At 40.8% G+C, this 19352-nt stretch overlaps 1 protein-coding gene across 2 annotated transcripts in view; it reads left to right on the top strand.

Moving 5' to 3' along the window:
* ELAVL1 (ELAV like RNA binding protein 1) overlaps positions 1-18783 on the top strand; it is a 40461-nt gene extending 21678 nt beyond the window's left edge. Inside the window, exons 3-7 of one of the 2 annotated variants that reach the window (XM_027472488.3) lie at positions 5297-5400; positions 6270-6423; positions 9882-10107; positions 15794-15907; positions 17209-18783. In XM_027472488.3, coding sequence (XP_027328289.1) covers positions 5297-5400; positions 6270-6423; positions 9882-10107; positions 15794-15907; positions 17209-17533 — 923 coding nt within the window. In that variant the 3' untranslated portion in view covers positions 17534-18783. The remainder of the gene's footprint in view (positions 1-5296; positions 5401-6269; positions 6424-9881; positions 10108-15793; positions 15908-17208) is intronic. The other variant, XM_027472489.3, reaches the window with a different exon arrangement.
* Positions 18784-19352: the final 569 nt, after the last annotated feature.

The following is a 19352-nucleotide window of genomic DNA, read 5'->3' as shown; positions in this document are numbered from 1 at the left end:
CGTTTGAAATACTGCATGCATCTTTTAGACAGAAGTCCAAAACCACAGTGACTTCAAATTATCAGTGCTATACTCTGGGTTGGTTCAGTCTCCCTTCCTCTATTTCAACACCTGACAGGATACTCTCATCTCTATTAATAGCAAGGATAAGAGACAGTAGTCCACCAAAATTTTAATTATCTTTATTTTGCTGTGGATCAGCTTATTAGCACCTTCCATTCTTGAGCTTTGTTCTTGGCGAGATTTGTTCTTGGCTTTCCAATGGAAGTGTTGTTTTTTTTTCCCGTAATGAAAGGGTTGGAAATTCCCAAAGTCTGTTTTATTTTCTTGTTAGCACAGGTGTACATAAAAGTGTCAAAACTGACAGCAGCCTGTTATAACTTAACAGAATCTGTTATAACTTAACACTGTTCAGAAACGGTGGCCTGACTCCAGGTTTAAGCTCCCGTGGCTTCAGGCAGTTCCTTGTCTCCGGGGCCTTTCCAGAAAGGAGGAGGTAAGGTGCTGCAAACTGTGGCAATACCCTGTGAAGTACAGACGTGTACCTCTTAGTGTCTGTCTTTTAAGTGAATCTTAACAGCAGAAGTCAGCCAAGTAAAAACAAGCACTGCCACGTGAGGTTGTAGCATTTTAAGAGCGGCTTCAGAGCTCGTTGTGTTGTGCCGGTGTCCAGCGGGTACCTTTTGTGTGCGAAGGACATAAAACTGGGGGAAGAAGCAGATGGAAGATGTATCGTATCCGATCCCTTTTATATTGAAACCCCTTCTAGTTCCTGCAGTGTTCAGAGAGAATCTGTTAGCTTTGTTTTGAAATGGCTTATTTTTAATTTTTAGGAATTGCATTTCTAGAACTGAATGCCTTTTTAGGTTGACCTAACAAAGCAGAGGAATGCACTGCTGCAGAGGGAAGCCCAGCTGCTATTTTCTGTCACCGGATTTCGAGTTGCTAGCACATGCTCTTTCACAGCAGGAGCTGGCACGTGGACCTAGTGCAGGGCAGTGCAATGTGCACAGCACCGCTTGTCCTGGGGGTGAGGATAACCTTGTGGTCACCCGCTCTGCCAATCCTACCTTGCTCTACCTCTGCATTGGCAGGACTTCTTTCCTGAAGCTTGATGCAGGTGTGCTCACGTTTTTCTCTAGTTTGATGTGTGTGTAAGTGTACTGAAGCAAGCTCGTGCAGTGCACTTTTAGCTGTTCGCATCTTCTGAAGCTGCGGAGCCACCGCTGAGAGTTGTGCATTTCAGCCCACCGATGTCTGCATTCAGACGAGGCAGTGCTCGACGCGTTCGTGCATATTTCAGCTTACCACTCACAGCATGTTTTGCAGCAGCAAACAAAAAACCTGACTGTTCCCAAGACACCCCGTGCTTCTCAGTGACGTCTTGGGAGCATCTCTCCCATCCTCCTGCGTTGTTTACTGGGCTTTTTATTTATTTATGTAATCTCACAAGACTGCATGGGTTAGCAAGAGTTTTCAGTTCAGAAAACAAATTCAGAACTGAAATGCCTTGGTGCCAAAGCACTCTGGTGTAGTGAGGCCAGGTTTATGTCTCAGCTTCCTTGAGGAGGGCAGGATGGGGAGAATCCGGGGCTGCTGCTTTGAGGGGCAGCCGCTGTGCAGCGGGGAGGAAGACAAGCACCAGCTCTGTTCTCGTACTGGGCTCCAGTGAAACCGGAGTTGTCAGCCCATAGCAGGAGGGGAATGAGAAACGACCTAGGGACTGAAGGCGTGTGTCTGAGGCAGCAGGGAAAGGAAGCAAGGACATGGACAGAAACCCAAGTGACGCGCAGAAAGAAAATGAGTGCCCTCTTTCATGAAAGGGCTTCTTATCACGGGAACAAAACTAGATTCTTTATCCTGAAGGAGTATGGCAGTTTGTTTAAAACAAGATTTCTTGATCACTTTGTTAATTTATTCATCCAGATAAGGGCCTGCTTGTTTGCTTTTTTTTTGGTCTCTTGAGTAGATTTACATTTTATGTAAAAGCAAAAGTGTTTTTTTTATATTACTATCCACTAAAAATAGATTGAGAAATGTGATGGAATTGCTTTCTTTTGCACAATAGGTTTCTAGGAGGCTGTTAATGTTGTGGTAAAGCAAATAACGTCGCCTTGCCTGAGACAAACACTTGACATAAATCATTATGTTGTGTAAATGCCAGTCCCTTATTTTTTCTGGCATACCCTGAAGGAGGCTAGTTCGTGCTCTTAGGAGGTGGGAATGCGTTGCACAATTACGAAGCAGACGGTGTTCCTGAGGAGCGATGCATTGAGGTACGGAACGTGCCCCTCGAGATCTGGAATGTGCCTCTTGGTGTCCTGGGTGAGATCCAGCCTGGTTGGAGATCAAAAGCAAGGCCTGAATGGCAGGAGATGGCTGAGGCTGGTAAGTTGGTAGCTGGAGTCAGTTTTGTGTAGGCTGGCTTTTCTAACACTTCAGGACTGAAAAATCACATTCCATTGATGTCATTTAAAGGTGGTAAGTATAGAGGAAGAGGGGAGGGTCAGTATCCTAGCCCTTGTAGGGGATGATGATAGGTAATAGGTGCTTTCTTATCTAGTGACTACGAAGTTAGTGAGACTGTAACCACTGGGGATATGAGAAACTCCTGGTTGTAATCCTGCCATCTGCTAGATGCCTTCTCAGCCCCTCCTGTTTTATCTACGTTTGTTTGTTAACCCCATTCCATCCCTGCCCTCTTTTCGCAGGGCATTCAAACTCTGATAGAAATAGCCACCTGTATAAAATGGGAAGTGGAAAAGGACAATTTTGGCTCAGGTGAAACCAAGACAGAAGGTTGAGGGGGTTATGGTCCCTGAGTGCGTATTTTGGGAACCAGACAGTTGAAAGAGTGAGCATGTGTAAGTGAAAGGATGGTACTTGCACAAGAACAAGTGGCTATAAGTGAGGTGGGGATAAACTCAGGCCAACTTGTAGAAAAGGAGAGCATTAGAGGAGGGAGTTCCAGATCGTGCTTTCAATCAGAGTCCTCGGGACAAAAACCTAACTGCTCACGTGAAGCTCCCTTTTTAGGGAAGGGGAATATGGACAGCGTGTGATTGCAAGGGCTTGACCCAGATCCTGTGGTCCTCTTTCAGTTCTGCGTATCTATGAACGCGTATATACGGGATAAAAACAAAACTAAGTAGCTTAATCTTCCGTGTCACTGATCTCGAACGGTGCATAAACATACAGGCTGGCTGAGGCTCTGCACGAGAGGGCCTGCCTGCGCTGTTCTCTGGGGACTTACCCGGGAAAATGGGGAAGGACGTTCACTACTGCTGGCCAGAACACCGAGACCCAGAGCACTAAGGACAGCTTAACAAATCCACACTGCACGGGCTCCTGCCTTTGCCATGCCAGGAGAGGGTGGCTAGGTCTGCTATTTCCCTGATCTGTAAGGGCCAAAATCTTTACTAGGACCTCACTAGCCAGGCTAACCACGCTTTATCTAAATGATTGACCATCTCTGCAGTTTTACAGCCATATCTCTCTTTTACGTACATGCTTTTTTGTTGTTTTCTTAATAATGTGCATTTTCTGTTCTATTAGCCACTGTCATCCATAACTCTTTAAAAGGTAAGGGTACAGAAGATGTTGTCAAAGATCTTTCATTCTATTTGTTTCCTATGTAGAATTAAATTGTACTTGGCTATCAAAGATTAATTTGCTCTTGCAATTGTACAGAAGTGCCTGGTATTATAAAAGCTTGGTGTGTGCTAGTGGCGATGTTTTAATGCCTTGTCAAAGACCAGGATGTCGTTCCTCTAGGAGGCGTGACCGTGAAGTGGATCTGGCTTCTTTTAAGAGCTTCAGCAGGCGGTAAAAATTAACTGGGACTGTTTATACAACAAGTGTATTAAGAAACAGGCGGCGACATTATTTGGGTTTCGATGAGTTAGTGGCATATTACATTTCACAACAAAGCAGGTGAACTCAGGACGTGCCAGGCAGTTGTGCTGTTCCAGCTGCACTCCGTCTGCCCCGTGTGCTGTTGGTAACAACGTGCAGAAGGTTATTTGGAGCCTCCTTCCGTCCCGTGCTGCTTATAGGCTGGTAGGGCTCAATACCCACAAGGTATTGATAGGCTACTGGGGTATTGATTGAGGGCTGATGAGTCTTCTTTCAGAGGGGGTTTATCTTCAGTTACTCTGAGATTTCGTGCTAGGATGTCACCACGACTCATCTTTGTAGATCTGGTGTTCTGAAATGTCTGGAAGGCAAAAGGAAACTGCCTTGGCAGCTGTGACTGTTGTGGAGCCATGCCATGTAATCAAAAAGGGCTGTATTTCAGAAGAGAATGCTTTACTCTGATGTTTAGCCACGTTTTCTACTGTTCTCAAGCCTATCAGTGGAGCTGTAAATAAGATAGCAGTAATATAGTATTACAGTAAAATAACATGTTCTCCTCTGCACACCTAGTTTTCTCTCACTCATTCTGTAGGTCGGACTAGGAGGAGTCTGAACAAGGAACATCTCTTGGATGGGAGGTGCCAAGACAGTCAGAAAGGATTTTAGTTATTTTTAGGCCTGCAGTGATAAGATAGCCTCTAACGGTTGGGAAACTGCAACCTGGAGTGACTTTATGTACTGTTATAACTGATAGGAGCATTTGTGGAGGTTGAATATACGGAAGCAGAACAAACAAATATCCGATTAAGTGTCCTTTGCCTTAAATGTTTTAAAGTTGTGCTATTACTATTTTTTTTTTTTTTTGTAAGACTTAAGGTAAACTTCAAGTACGTGAAGTATCTGCATTGAAGATACTTTTTTCACTTTTCAGCTTTATCCTTTGTGTGGGATGCTTACTGCTTATTAGCTATATGAATGTATGAAGAAATAAAACCCTTCCTGTGGTCTCCAGGAGTTGAAATAGCTACAAAGAAACGTGTAGTATGATGACTTCATACCCAGGGGTTCATCAGTTCATATTTTTTGCTTTCTGTTCTTTGTATACAAGAGCTTCTATTTGTGAACTTGGCTTAAATTCATGTCTTTGTTATATCTACATTAAGTTCATGAGACAAGAGTCAGTACAAGAGTTCAGATCTGATTTTTCTACTGCTGATGGACGGTCTGCAGCCATCTGAGATAAAATGTTCTTGAGGATGTTTGAAGTAGCCTTGAGTTTTTTCTCGAGGTTGGCGTGCATCATCTGAAAGTTCTGTGGCATATTAAGTGTTTACTGGATGGATTATGTTGAGTTCATTTTTTTTTGCTTTCACTTCCTTCAGTTTTGGTAGTGATAACCTTCTTGTGTAAGGATTAATTTAAAAACTGTTCTTCTGTGTAGGACACAGCTTAGGCTATGGCTTTGTGAACTACGTTACTGCAAAAGATGCTGAACGAGCAATAAACACGCTGAATGGCCTCAGACTTCAGTCAAAAACTATCAAGGTAGGATGTAGAGATTTTTCAGCTTTCTGTGAAAATGACACTGTAATAAACTTATAATCTGTTTAGAGTGCTTGTTCGTTCTGGTGGTGAGTTCTGTGTGCTGTCCAGCTGCAAGACAGACCGACTGTGGGAGCAGAGTAGTGAAATGAGCTGTTAAGTCACTTGGGTTTTGTAACAGCTTAGTATTTAAAGATTGCCTTTGTTGTTGTTGTTTGTTGTTTGTTTTTTTTTGTTTTGTTTTGTTTTGTTTTTTTTTGTTCCCACCATTATAGTACAAGTAGCGAAGATCAAAAGCCTAACAATGACTTGGAATGAATTCTTATGTCTCAAAGTTGATCTGTTTTAAATTGTTAATACACGTGCACTCCTTCTTGGATATAACGGTACTTTATGCCCAGGAAACCATGCCTGCTTAAATCATTTTTGTAACTTTCTCTATTAGCAGAAATTAAGGTAGAAAGCTGCACTGCAGCTGATAAATTTTCTGACTCAAAAAATAGACTGACTGCACAAGTTCTTGGTGTGAGCTGTGGTAACTGATAGGTCCACTATTGAATTCCGAACTTTGGACAGGGATTCTTCAACATAACGGGTATGTTGGAAACACTGGTCTATTGCTGGCTTTTTATAGCAGTGCTGTTTTTTTGTTTATCTGTCGGATGAACCTAAGAGCAATGGAGTTGTATAGGAGCATGATTTTTCTTTCCCTTCTGGTAATTTTCCTCTACCCATTTACCTCTTCTGAACTACAATAAAAAATGCCTGCGTTGTTCAGTGAGGAATAAATACAAGCGACTTATGACAAAATAAGCTACTCTTTCAATTTAAACCCTGAATGTATCCTCATTTAATTATTAACCTTTTTTAAGGTTTCCTATGCTCGTCCAAGTTCTGAAGTTATCAAGGATGCTAATTTATATATTAGTGGACTACCGAGGTCAATGACGCAAAAAGATGTAGAAGATATGTTTTCACGTTTTGGACGCATCATCAACTCACGTGTGCTTGTGGATCAAACCACAGGTGAGTTCTGTTGCACTAACTAGACAAAACTGTACTGTATGGCATGTTTTGTCTCTCTTCAGGGACTAGCAGCTCTTAAACTAATTTAACTGTCACAAACTAACCATGGCATCCGGTATCAACCACTGAAATAATTTTAACGAGCTGTCCTTTTCTAATGTGGGGTTGGTTGGTTTGTTTTTTTCCACACAGAATGACTTCCATTGCTTCCTTTGCTAGGTTACAGTCTAAACCTCATAATGTATTCCATGCTTTTATTATCTGTTCTATCAAGCTAAAATGTTGATTTGCCAAATTTCCTCTTGCTCTGACACTTCATGTGAGTATAGTGCAGTGTGTGCCTGGGCAATCTGCTTGCAATTTGCAGGTATTAAGTTTACTTTACACAAGTGCAGCTGCTGCTCACAGGTGAATTCCAGGCTATAGTCAAATATTTAAAAAGAAAAATACCAGTGAGTTTTGTCTTTCACATCAACTTGGAATTCACTCATACAATTTCTTGATATTTTAAACATGTTTGAGGTGTCTTATCCTCTGGTTACTGCTAACCAGAAGAATAAGCTTCGTATATGAATTACTACCTTCTTGAATTTTCTGAATGCATTATGCTTTAAAAAAACAAACAAACTCTGAAGTAAAAAGAAGTTGCTTAGTTAAGCACTCACCTCAGGAGAAAACCAATGTGTTTTTTTGTTTTGTTTTTCTTTTTTACAAAGGATTTCCTTTATAATGTTAATTCTGACTTGGTGCTACAATGTGTTTTGACAGTTTTAATTTCTTATGTAATTATTTGAAACAGCCATGCTGTGGAGTATGACTTATCCTGCAACCTCAGGTCTTCAGAGTTGTTTTTTTCCAGCAGCTCATTTGTCATGTATGAATTTTGAATTATGAATTATGTATGAATTATGCATGTGCTATATTAGTGCAATGATAAATGTGGAATTACTAGAATTAGATTAACGTTTATACACAGTAGTATGTGCTTTCATGTACATTAGTTGAGCAGCAGCTTTCAAGCTGTGTGAGGAGCAGCAGCTTTGATACTCGGAAGAATCCACTGTAATTTAGAGTAGGTCATCAGCAACTTTTGGTGAGATTCATCTGACTAAATGTCAAAGTCTACAACATAAATATCTCCATTGGAACTGGTTTCCTGTGTAGGCACCTACTTCTTAGTGTTTTGATTTGATCAGGTGGGTTGCACTGTAAATGTGGTTGCATGTAAAAGTCTGAGGTGACTAAAGGGGGTCTGGGTACCAACACTGCAGGCACTTCAGGACTGGATGAGGGAATCTGATCCTATTCTAGATTTTGGGTACCTGGCGTCCATATGGCTCTGTCTCTCTGAGCTAGTTACCTGGATTAGAACTACAGGTAGAAGCAAGAAAAAGGCTTTAGGACCTTACTAAACTTACTCATAAAAGTCTCCAAAAGAGTCACAGTTCTGTGGTTGCCAGTGGAGCGGAGATAGCTAGCATCTCTGACAGGGCTATAAAATGAGATGACATAAGTCATACAATCAGAATATTTCCAGGAATAAATACAGCTTTTATTGAGTGTGCTGGGGCATGATGCTGTCTAATTCCCTCAGCTCACAGGATATACATCTTGCTTGCAGAACCTTAATTATGTATTGTTTGAAGAACGTTTTCTGTTTACACTGTGAAGCTCAGTTACGCATGCAGAGCCGAGGTTTCCTTTCCCTTCAAGAACGAAGCCATGCCTTGGCTTTAAAAATCTGCATTTCATATCTGGAACTGGGCCCAACTGGGACAAAGTTTCCTTTGTGCTTTCAGACATTCCTTCAGCAGAGATTGTCCTCCAGCTTTTGAGACTTAATACTGTATTTTAAATGAAAACTGATAAATCAAGTGCGAAGTGCTAAGATGAACAGCATGGAAGTGGAGAAGCAACCATCTGCCAGGTTTTGGGGTAGCCCTTGCTGGCTGGGGGTGCTGCTGCCATCCTGTACCTCTGCAGCACAGGGCACAGAAAGACTTGTACTGCAGCTCATCATCTGACCAGCTCTGATTTGAACTGGTATGGTCCAGTCTCCTGTTTAAAAAGTAATCACCAAGAACTCCAGATCTGGAATAACTTGCTCACAGGTAGACTGCTTTCCAGGTGACGTTAGGAATGCCACTTGCACAAGTGGTGCTAGCCACAGGGTGGCTTCTGCAAATGCATCTTCCACCATTGTTCTGCAGATGTTCTCTTCAGAAAGTGCAGTGACGTGGAAGCAGGCTTTTTCTGTGTGACTGCATACCTGATAACATCCAGTAACGAGACGAGCTGTTGTTTATGGAAGTTCTCCCAGTGCCCCAAAAGAAAACACGCCTCTAGAAGGGTCTGTAGGAAGGGCATTGTAGAGGATGGGTTCCCTTCAGCTTGCTTGCCATATGACCAGGGTTTTGTCCTGCTGTATTTCCTTCTCTAAAATTGCAGGAAGTAATGTCCAATTGCCTTGGAAACAACTTTGTAATTTATGAAAAGTTGAAATAACTTGTGAAGCTTTCTTTGAAGATAGCCCTGTGTGAGCCTCTAGTAGAGGCAATATGAAAATATTTGATACAGCCCTTTCTGAAGTACAGCTGGCAAAGTCCTGGAATTATTCTATCCGTAATATCATCTGCTTTGGAATGAAATTTAAACAGAATGTACCCTTTTCACTTCCCTGTGGTAAGCACTATTTCCAGATTAGTCACAGATGAGAAGGGGAAGTAAGGGGGAAGATTTGATAAGGCGTAACTTCTACCTTGATCAAAAAGATAACAAAATCTAATGGCCAGTGTTGGGAAATAGAAACAAGATGCAGGTGTAATTGCTTCAATATAATTATGGAGGGAATAGGTAGTTCTTACTCAGTACTTAATGAATTAAAAATAAGGTATGTACTAGCTAGCAGTAATGAGTATAATGTAGACAAAATTGTGATCTTTTTGTTACAGAAGGTTGAACTACTTTATTAGTTACACCTTCATGCCATAGTCTGTGAACTGGAGCGCATGTTAGCCTTGGAAAGCTGAAAATGTTTTGAAAATTTTGTTTGCAAATGCTTTTTAGTGATACAGTAATTAAAGCTAAGGGATTTTGTGATTCATTTTCTTTCAGTGGGATTCTTCTTGAGGGTGTATTAATTTAAAATGTTTTTTTGGGGTTAATGGAAATGGCATTTGATGTTGGTTTTCTTGGAATATTACCGTATTGGATTTTTTATTTTAGTACGTTATAAGTGTTAGTCACTCTAGTAATTATAGTTGAAATGAATGTGTTCATTTGTCTTTTGTTTCTTAATTTTGTGCTTTATTCTCTAGCTGCTGAAGAACCGTTAGTAAATGCAGAGAACTTGAAAGCTGTGACCGTAGAAACTTTTAACCATTTTGTTTTTACATTCAAAATTATTTTGAGTTTATCCTGAACTTCATTTTTTTTTTTTTTATTGGTTTGGTTAAAAGGTTTGTCCAGAGGGGTCGCATTTATCCGGTTTGACAAAAGGTCAGAAGCAGAAGAGGCAATTACAAATTTCAATGGTCACAAACCCCCAGGTTCCTCCGAACCCATTACAGTGAAGTTTGCAGCCAATCCTAACCAGAACAAAAATGTGGCACTGTTATCGCAGCTGTGTCATTCACCAGCTAGACGGTTTGGAGGGCCAGTTCATCACCAGGCGCAAAGATTCAGGTAGGTTAGGAAGAATAATGCATTTAAGGCTGTACTGCTATTCCCGTGTCCATCTGGGAAACTGTACTCTTGCAGCTGTGCAGTAATCTCTTCGTTGCAGCATGTGTGAATGAATACATAGTGCACTACGTGTCCTGCAGTGTTATGTAAATAAATCGTTGAATTAAAAGATGTTTAAAGTAAAATCTTACTTGTAAAACTTGCATTAAAGCTAATTACATGAAGGTACATACACCAAGGTGTGCATTTCTACAATTCGGTGTGTAGTGAGATAATAAAGTAGCACGTTCCAGATGGGTGTTCACAGATGCCTGTCTCAACAGATCCCCATTCTGTAGTCCATCTATCTGAATGTAGATACAATTTGGCAACTTAATTAAAGCTCTGAACCATTGGTTCCAGCAGGGGGGTGTCATACTAAGTTAAGAAAACTTTCTGATTAAGATTCTGTGGGTTTTCTACCTCCATCTTGAGCTGTGTGGTGTTGTTTCTTTAAGTCCTTGTAAGTTCAGGAAGGTTATTGGGTAATTGCAGCATCCTGTCTGCTTCCAGAGCTGTGGAAGATATTGTACGTTTTGCCTTAGAGATTTGCCTTAGTTGCTTTGAATTTGACTTGCCTTAGTTGCCTAAAGGAGGATGTTGATAGCCGGACTGTGCTCTGGAATATGCATTATATTTACTCTTTTGCAAACAAGTAATTGGCTTCTTCTAATAATGCGTGTTCATGGAGATTTTCTGAGAGTAGTCTTACCCTGTTGAGAATTCACACTTTTTTTTTTTTTCTCCTCAGAGAGACCTGGTTAGCTCAGCAAAATCTGGACTAAAATACTCAAGAAATCCTCTGCAGTACTTCTGATCCAGTCTTGCTGTGATCACAGCAGAGCTGCGCATTCAAAGAACAGCTAGGCATAATGTGTCTCCAGTGAGAATAAGTACCTCACAGGCAGCTGTTGTCTTACAGGAAAAATAAGGAAAAAAAAAAACTTTTACTGTAGGGGGTGATTGAACCCTGGAATAGGTTGCCTGGAGAGCCTGGAGTGCATCCTTGGAGATGCTCAAAACCTGTCCACCACAACCTGCTGTGGGTGCCCCTTGCCTCGAGTTTACCAGGGGACCTCCAGAGGTCCGGGCCCTCTTCAAGTGTTCTGAGATTCTCTTCTACTGTAGCACAAGCAAGTTGAATGCAGGCAGCTCCTCAAATAAGAGTGTTTTACTGAAGCACTCACCTAGATCTCTGCACTCAAACCTGCCAAGCCACACCAATTAATGAAATTAAGCATTATTGGCAGTTAGGTGAACTGTTCCAAAATTTGCACATCTATCTGCTGTGTTGGCTAGAGGCTTCATGGTCCTAGGAAAATCTTGGTTTGTCTCACGTTTTCAATCCGTACTATAATTGGGATGTATTCATCATTGTCCTTCCCCTTAAGTTTTACAGCAGAATTAAGGTGCATCAGGATAAGCAGCGCAGATGGTATCTTTATTTTGAATGTGAATGCTAATAACTTTAATTCTGTCGTGTAATGGTCACTTAGTAAAAATGGCTATTGTTTGGTTATAGTTCAGGTGAAACTAAATTGTAATGACCGAGTTGTTCATCAGTCTTTGTGCCATTAAGAGCAGTATTAATTTTATTAGTGTGCTTTTGCTAAGTTTTCACAGGCAAGGGTTTTCACAAGTGTTTTTTCCCAAGAGTAAAGAAAACATGGTGTTCCTGTTCCATCGCCTCTTTGGTAGCTCAGACTGTTCCCAGGGCTCATCCGTCAACATGTTCTGGTCACCTTCTGCTCCCAGCTGTAAGCTTGCTGGTGGAGATTTTTCAGTACCGCAGGTTGGCAGAGGTAATAGTAGAGCAATTCTGGGTTAAGGAATACATTATGTAGGAGTTATGTAGGAATACATTATGGAGACGAGGTTAAGCTTCAGTAGTTGACTTCAAGACAAGAACTGTCCGTTTCTCTTAATGTCTTGTCACAGACTTGCAAGAACTGAAATGCTTCCTCCCCTCAGACACGTGCCCAACACAGCCACCATTCCACAGCCCTGTTTTTTTCTTCCCACCTTTGGTGCTAACTGCAAGTCTTTTCTAGTGAGCCTTCCTTAAAGGATGCTGAACTTACTGAGTTGTAACTATTCATACTGTGGTAAAACTTAGGAACCTTGCCTTGGGCCAGGGCTCGTTTGTTTTCTGGAGTGAACAAAGTACGGTGAAAGGATAAGCTGCTTCCAGACAGCTCAGTCTGTATAAATGGCACTTGTGTTCACTGCCACATAGAGGCTGAATACTTTAAACTAGCATTTTGATTACACTCCATCTTGTTCCATCATACCTCTGTAAATCCAGGATTAAGCCTTTTGTATCTCTAATTTGTAATTATTAATTTCCTACAGATATCACTCAGACCCTCTGCTTAATGGTCTCTTAATCCTTTCTAGTTCCTGTGGTATTTATGGCTTATGGCTCACATCAGGAACTGGTCTTAGTGTCCTGTCCCGCTGACATGCTGAGTTGGCCTCCTAAGTCTGGTATGTGGTCCAGAAGCCTCCCTGTTTCCATCCAGAACAGATGATGCTGCAACATGGAACGGTGCTTGGAGGGCAGATGAAAACATCTGGGCCAAGGGTTTGAGTCTAATATGATCAATAGGAAATATAATTGATCAATAGGAATATATATATCAATATATTGATCAATATAGTTGATCAATAGGAAATATAATGAGTCTACATTGTTTAGCCCCGTATTGTTAGATAATATAGAGGATTTTGTAGGTGTAAGGACCTTAAACCACAGAGGTAGAACAGTTAGGAGTCCTGGTTCTGATGGCTAGGTAGCATTTACATCCAGTTCACAAACTCCTTGAAAACTATTAAGCTGGCATCAGTGCTTGGACGGCTCCCAAGCATCTATTTTGTTTCACTTCAGTGAAGTTATCTTCACATTTTCAATGGTAATCCAATTTGTAGCTTGGATGCATCTTACATGGACTGGGGACCGCACAGAAGAGGACTTTGTCCAGAGTAGTGTTTCATCAAAGCTCTAGAAGAATGTGATGCTGAAAGCCCTTATTTCAATTGGTGTTGCTCTTTGAAATTTGGCTGTTGGATTAAATACACTGTTACTTCAGGCTTAAAGTTCGTATCAATTAATTTTCAACAGGACCTGTTTTGTACACAGTAGATCTTCCTATCTGTATTGGGATATAAAAAAAAAAAAGTTGAGGGAAAACCGTGGAAGTGACCGGTATCAGTTTGGTTTAACTCCTGTTATTTGTGGAATGATTCAACAGGAAAAAAAATGCCAAGCTTATGTTAAGGGCAACTTAGCAGTAATGAAATTTTTAATATTAGCCTAACTACCGTTATATAAGCAGTGGGATTTCTCCCACCTGTGATGCTGTATATAGTTGTTCTCAGACTGCAGTGAGAAGAATTCAGCAAAAAGAATTTATAGGACTTCCGTAGAACTAAAAATAAATTTTTAGTTTAAGAACGTCACTTCTGAGATAATGTACTCTAGTATCTTTAAAATGATTCCTAAAATGTATTAAATGAGTTAGTCTCTTTCATAAGAGTAGAGCAAAGAGGCATTCATATCAATGAGAAGCTTACAAAGCAAAAGCTTACAAATAAAAAATATTAACACTGTGTTGATGCTTAATGTCTCAAGTTGGTGGAAGTTTGACTTAGAAGAACCGGCCATAGATAACATCTTTTACAGATGCTCTGGGAGGGTTGGAAAAACAATATGAGGGAGATGATATAAAAATATAACAAAAATGAGGATACCAGCAAAAATTGAAAGGCTGAGGTTATCCAAATAATAATATTAATGAAGTATTTTTAATTTCCTTTGAAGTGTCTTGCATCTGTGTGAACTTAAGTATTATCTATTTAAGTCAGGCTTAGTCTTCTCAACATCCTTAATAAGATGACCCTTGGAAAGCTATACTTAAAATTGCTGTGTCAAAAAACCCTCTTCCTGTAGGGCAACGAGGTGCTGTGTGTCCGCTGCTCTTTGCCAGGCTGGGTCCGGGCTGTTATCCCAGGCTGCTGCGAGATCTCCTGGCTCCCGTATTGTCAGGCTGTTAGTCCAGGGTAAGCAGAGACGGAGCAGGTCAGCTGAATCACAGCAGGAGTTCTGCTCCTTGTGTGAGTGTTGGCACCAGTGGCAGAGGTCTGTGACACTATGCGATTCTGCTGGCTGGATGCAAGTCTAGATTTAGACTTCTTTATAGGTCTAGTCCTGTAGCACGCTTACTGACACTTCTGCAAGTTCTTTTGATGGTTGCTTTTTAATCAACCAGAAGCTCCTGTGAAAGGTGTGTTTTTTTAAGTATATTTGCAAAGTATAGTTTTGTTTTAGAGTCACGTTAGATCTGGTTAAGAGAGATTGTGTTGTGGTATTTCCTATGGTGGTGTTGTTTGGTGCCTTTTTTTTTTTTTTTTCAAGTGCCTTTTCAAGTCTTTTAGGGGTGTCTCTACCTTGTGTTTTTTTTTTTTTTTTTTTTTTTTAATAAACCTGAAACAATTTTGCAAGTCAAAAGCTGAAAGAGGAGAATGTTTGAAAATTAATGGAAAATTAGTGTCTTCAAAGAACAGAGGAACTCGCTATTTTAAATCATTTTGCATGTAGTAGCTATTTTAGATTTATTGTCTGCCTGCTTTCTACCCCCAACACTTCTGCTACAGTTGTCTTCAGTTCTTGATGACCTGTTGATCTGGGCTTGTGGGCAGAGCGCGAGGCTTCGTAGTAGGCAGGTTCAGCCCTACACTGTCTGCTGGAACCAACATCACGCAGTTCTGAGCTTAGTGATTTTTCTGCTCCCTGTACATGTGAACAAGAACCCAAGATTGGTGATCTGTTGAGATGAACGTTCTGCAGATACGAATTAACATAAATAGATCGTTACTCAAACAGAAAGACGTAACAGAGCTGAAGGTGTCTGGGGAAAAAAAAAAACAAGTGTGTAAAGCATGCAAACACAGGAACATCTTCACATAAAAGCAAAACGAACACTCGCTAGATAAGATATCACAATCATCAAATCACATGGGTTAGCACATTTCATTCACATTCTGATACTCTTAACTGCTTTTTCAGTTTTACTATAGTACAAGGATTCCCAAACTTGGATTTGCTCGGGGCTGGCCAACAGTGGCAGCAGCAGTGAGTATGTGCAGCATGAGCTCAGGTGTGTCCGCACTGTGCTCTAGAAACACCAGCACCAGGCAGGGAGCTGAGCTGCAGCCTGGCTGAGCCGTGGCAGCTCTCCTGGCCCCAGGCAGCCAGCAGAAGCTACAGTGCAAAGGAGGGGAAGGTGTCTGTACCAGCAGGCTCCCTCTGGGTACAGGAGGGGCTGCTCGCTCAGCTGTCCAAAGAAGTGAGCTCTCCTGGAGCATCGGGGAGCCTGGGCTGGGGGAGACGATGACCTAGTGGTTCTCTTGTATGGGTGCACCCACCTAAGCACCACACTGACCGTGAGCTGACTTCCCTGCCTCTATGTGTGTGCTGCTGCAGCTCTGCTCCCCTTCCTTCTCATTCACGTTGCCTTGAGCCCTCTCCTCTCTGTAAAAGGCAAGAGCAGCTCCTGTCTTTATGCAGGGCAAGAAGAAGTCAGTGGGGAAGTGCTTGGCACTGAAAGTGGTGTTCACTGCCCAGATATCCATTCCCTGTTTCCTCCAGGTCAGCAGAGAATCAGGATCTGCCACCGCCATGTTCTTGGCAGAGAGCAGCACGTGTACCGCATTTAAGTGGTTTGCATATCACGAGTGGTACACCACAGTTTGGGAACCCCTGGTATAGTATAATTATATTTCTACAATCATGTGACCTCACATTTTTAAATAATACACGAGCAAAAGGGATCCAGCTGAGGTTTTCTACTTTAAATTCCACATGATTTTTGTGACCCTTGAGTGCTTAGCTGTGCAACCATAATATTGCATTGAAATGTTCTAAAGCTTTGAATTTCTAGGATGGAGTCCAGGAATAGAAGATGAAAGGAGAATTAGATACGTGGGTTATAGGAGAAAAGAAAAGAACACAAAGCAAGACATAAAAAGGAAAATTATTTGCTTTTTGTTAATCAGAATTACTGCTGGGCTACTAAGCTGGGGGCTAGATTTAGGAAGAGCGGGTAGGTGATTTTAAAAAGTCCAATTCAGTAAAGTCAGATGAGTTTTCAGAGTATGAAGTTGGTGTCAACTGAATAAGAAGAAAACCAGAAATACTTGAATTTTAAAACTGTACACTTTAAAGTGGTTCACTCTTTTTATATTTGAAAGCTACCACAGTTAGATCATCTGCATAACTGGTGTTAAGGAATAATAAACCAAAATTGGAATTCTGTAGCTAGAAATGTGGGGCATCCCAGCTACCGAGAATTGACTGAGGAAGTGCTAATGTCTCCTTGGCTACCTAATAGCTGAGAGTGTGCATGCCTGTGGCTTCCTTGGTAGCCTGCTGGTATTGGGAGTGTTTGCCTGCACCTGCTGCCGTATGGTGGAGAAGGGAGTAGGTTTTCTTCTGTTCCGCAGAAAGTAATTGAAATTAATGCACACACAAACTCTATTCCTAAGCGAAACCCAAAGAAAACCCTTAACTTAGGAGTTCCCAATGTGCTATTGTAGAGGCAAGAAAAGGAGGCTTATTGGATGCAACCCCCTTGAGCAAAAGAAATGGGAGAGGGTGGCTTGAAGCGAGCTGGGGCCTCTGGGGAGGTGTTGCCTGTTACTTCACATATGAGCAATTCTGCATTGATGCCACGGAACGCTCTTAACAGCCTAGCTGAGCTTCAGAGATCAATCCAGGTCCCCTGTGAAGGTGATTACATAAACTTGCCTTGCAACTGTTCTGTGGCCTGCCTATTTCTAATTATAGTTCCCTATTGATAAAGAAAAGTACTTGGAATACTTAACTTTTTTTTTTTTCCTGGCAGCTGTCAATTTGATTTATTGTTAATTTGAATGGGTAAACATTTTTCTGGCAGTTTTGATGTCCATGTAGAAAATATTCATTCTCAGTTGCTTCCCATTCAAGTTAATTTGCTTAATTGAATTGAACTTTTTACATGAAATATTGTGCTTTTTATTTGCTAGGTTCTCTCCTATGGGTGTAGATCACATGAGTGGGCTTTCTGGTGTAAATGTTCCAGGAAACGCATCTTCTGGCTGGTGTATCTTCATCTACAACCTTGGTCAAGATGCTGATGAGGGAATCCTCTGGCAGATGTTTGGCCCCTTTGGTGCGGTTACCAATGTGAAAGTTATTCGAGATTTCAACACCAACAAGTGCAAAGGTTTTGGTTTTGTGACCATGACAAACTATGAAGAAGCTGCAATGGCCATAGCAAGTCTTAATGGCTACCGCCTGGGGGACAAAATCTTACAGGTTTCCTTCAAAACCAACAAGTCCCACAAATAACTTGCTCGTGCTTTTTGTATGGAATAGATAATTGAGTGACAGAAGTTGAAACATTTTTGTTAGTGTAAAACTCATTTTGCGCCAATTTTCACAAGTGTTTGTCTTAGTCTAAATGAGAAGTGAAAAAGGTTTTATATTCTGGGATGCAACTGACATGTTCAAATGTTTGAAATCCCACAATGTTAGACCAATTTTAAGTTACTTTAAGTTATTTCATTTAAAACATGTTAAAAAAAATCCCCTGAAATCTTAAGTAGATTGCATTTAACTAGACCCTCTGGATGGTGGTAAAATTGAAGCATGCTTTCACTTATGAGACTAACATTTGTTCCATTGAATGTTGTCTGCAAAAACTGGAATCTTTTTAAAGCTATCAGGCTGAATTAATTAATTTTTCTTGTTTTCATGTTGTTGTTTTTCCTACCCGTTCCCCTGACCTTCTTTACCCCAGACTCACTAGTATGGAAGAAAAGTTGAGAAATACTAATGTTTTAGTTGACAGTAAATTTGCTTTATCAATTAATATTCATTGCTACATATAGTTGAGGATTAGGCTTTATAAAGTCAAGGTCTTGTAAGTAGTAGCATGCCAGCATAACTTTTAACACCATTGATGAGGTAAGTTGCACACTGAGCAGTGGCCAAGTTGTCAAATTCAAAGGTTTTAGAAACATTACTTTTAAAGCCCACTTTCTAATAGGAATGGACCAAAGAGTTTCACAGAAACTCCGGGAAGATTTCAGAGTCAAAATGAAACTCCAAAAAAGTGTGAATATATGTTGCTACTTTATCAAACTGAATCTCTTCTGTCCAAATATTTAATGCATGGTGCACTACTTACTGGTACATTATAATGCAGCAAGATACTCATTTTCAAAGATCATTATAGTCTGAATTCCTTTGGTAGTTCTGTTTTGTAAAGAAAAAACATTTATAAACATTTGAGCATTGTATTTCTCGCATCCCTTCTAATGAGTGCTAGATTTTTCTATTTTAATAGGATTTTGTTTTGACAACTAGCTTTACTTATTGAACACTCAGCAGAAAAGTACTTACGACTTGCAAGTTAGATATTAACAAAAAAACCCTTTGATTTGTAGATTTAAAGATTAATCCCCCAAGTTTTCTGCAGACTGCCTTGAAACTTTGAGTTGTTCTGTTTCTGTTAATTTTCTTTTGCTTTTTTGTGTTTTTTGTTTGTTTTTACTTTTGCATTTAAGAACATTAAATTTGATTTTGTTTTGCTCAAATTTTGTTTTGTTTTTTATTTTCTGTTATTTTTTTGCTAAGTATTGCACAAAGTGTCCAGCTTTCAAAGGGTGTTGTTTTAAAGAACTGTAGTCCTTCTTTAAAGAGTCTTAAGTTACTCCTTTGACAGATGAGTAGAAGAAAAAGGTTTGTGAAATGAGAGCACTACAATAAACCTGTCACATAGAAACTACGTGCCACAGGCTGATGTAACCCTACAGGTGTTCTTTGGTAGGAAACCCGAGGAGGATTACTCTATCAGGTAAAGGCTGTGTAAGGATACTGTGCATGACTAGAGACTTAGCTTGGGCAGCTCTCAGGGCTGTGAGTTATGTTCAGTTGCCAAAAAATAGGGCAAATGTGAAAATTGGGTCAGTTCTATTGCAGTGTCTCTTTTTTGTGTGAACCTCTGCCAGTCCCAGAGCTTGTTTTTGCATTCCTGAGGCTGATCCGTGCTGCCTGCTTGTATCGTTTCCATCCCTAGCTGACCTTGCCTTGCAATGGCAATCGCTTCTCTTCTTCCTGCAACAGGACCGGCGGGCTTGTGCAGCCCAAAGAAGTCTGCATCAGC

This window comes from Anas platyrhynchos, chromosome 29 (assembly GCF_047663525.1).
Source record: "Anas platyrhynchos isolate ZD024472 breed Pekin duck chromosome 29, IASCAAS_PekinDuck_T2T, whole genome shotgun sequence".
NCBI lineage: Eukaryota > Metazoa > Chordata > Aves > Anseriformes > Anatidae > Anas > Anas platyrhynchos.
Note: the sequence above shows the minus strand (reverse complement) of the source record. Positions and strands in the feature narration are given on the sequence as shown.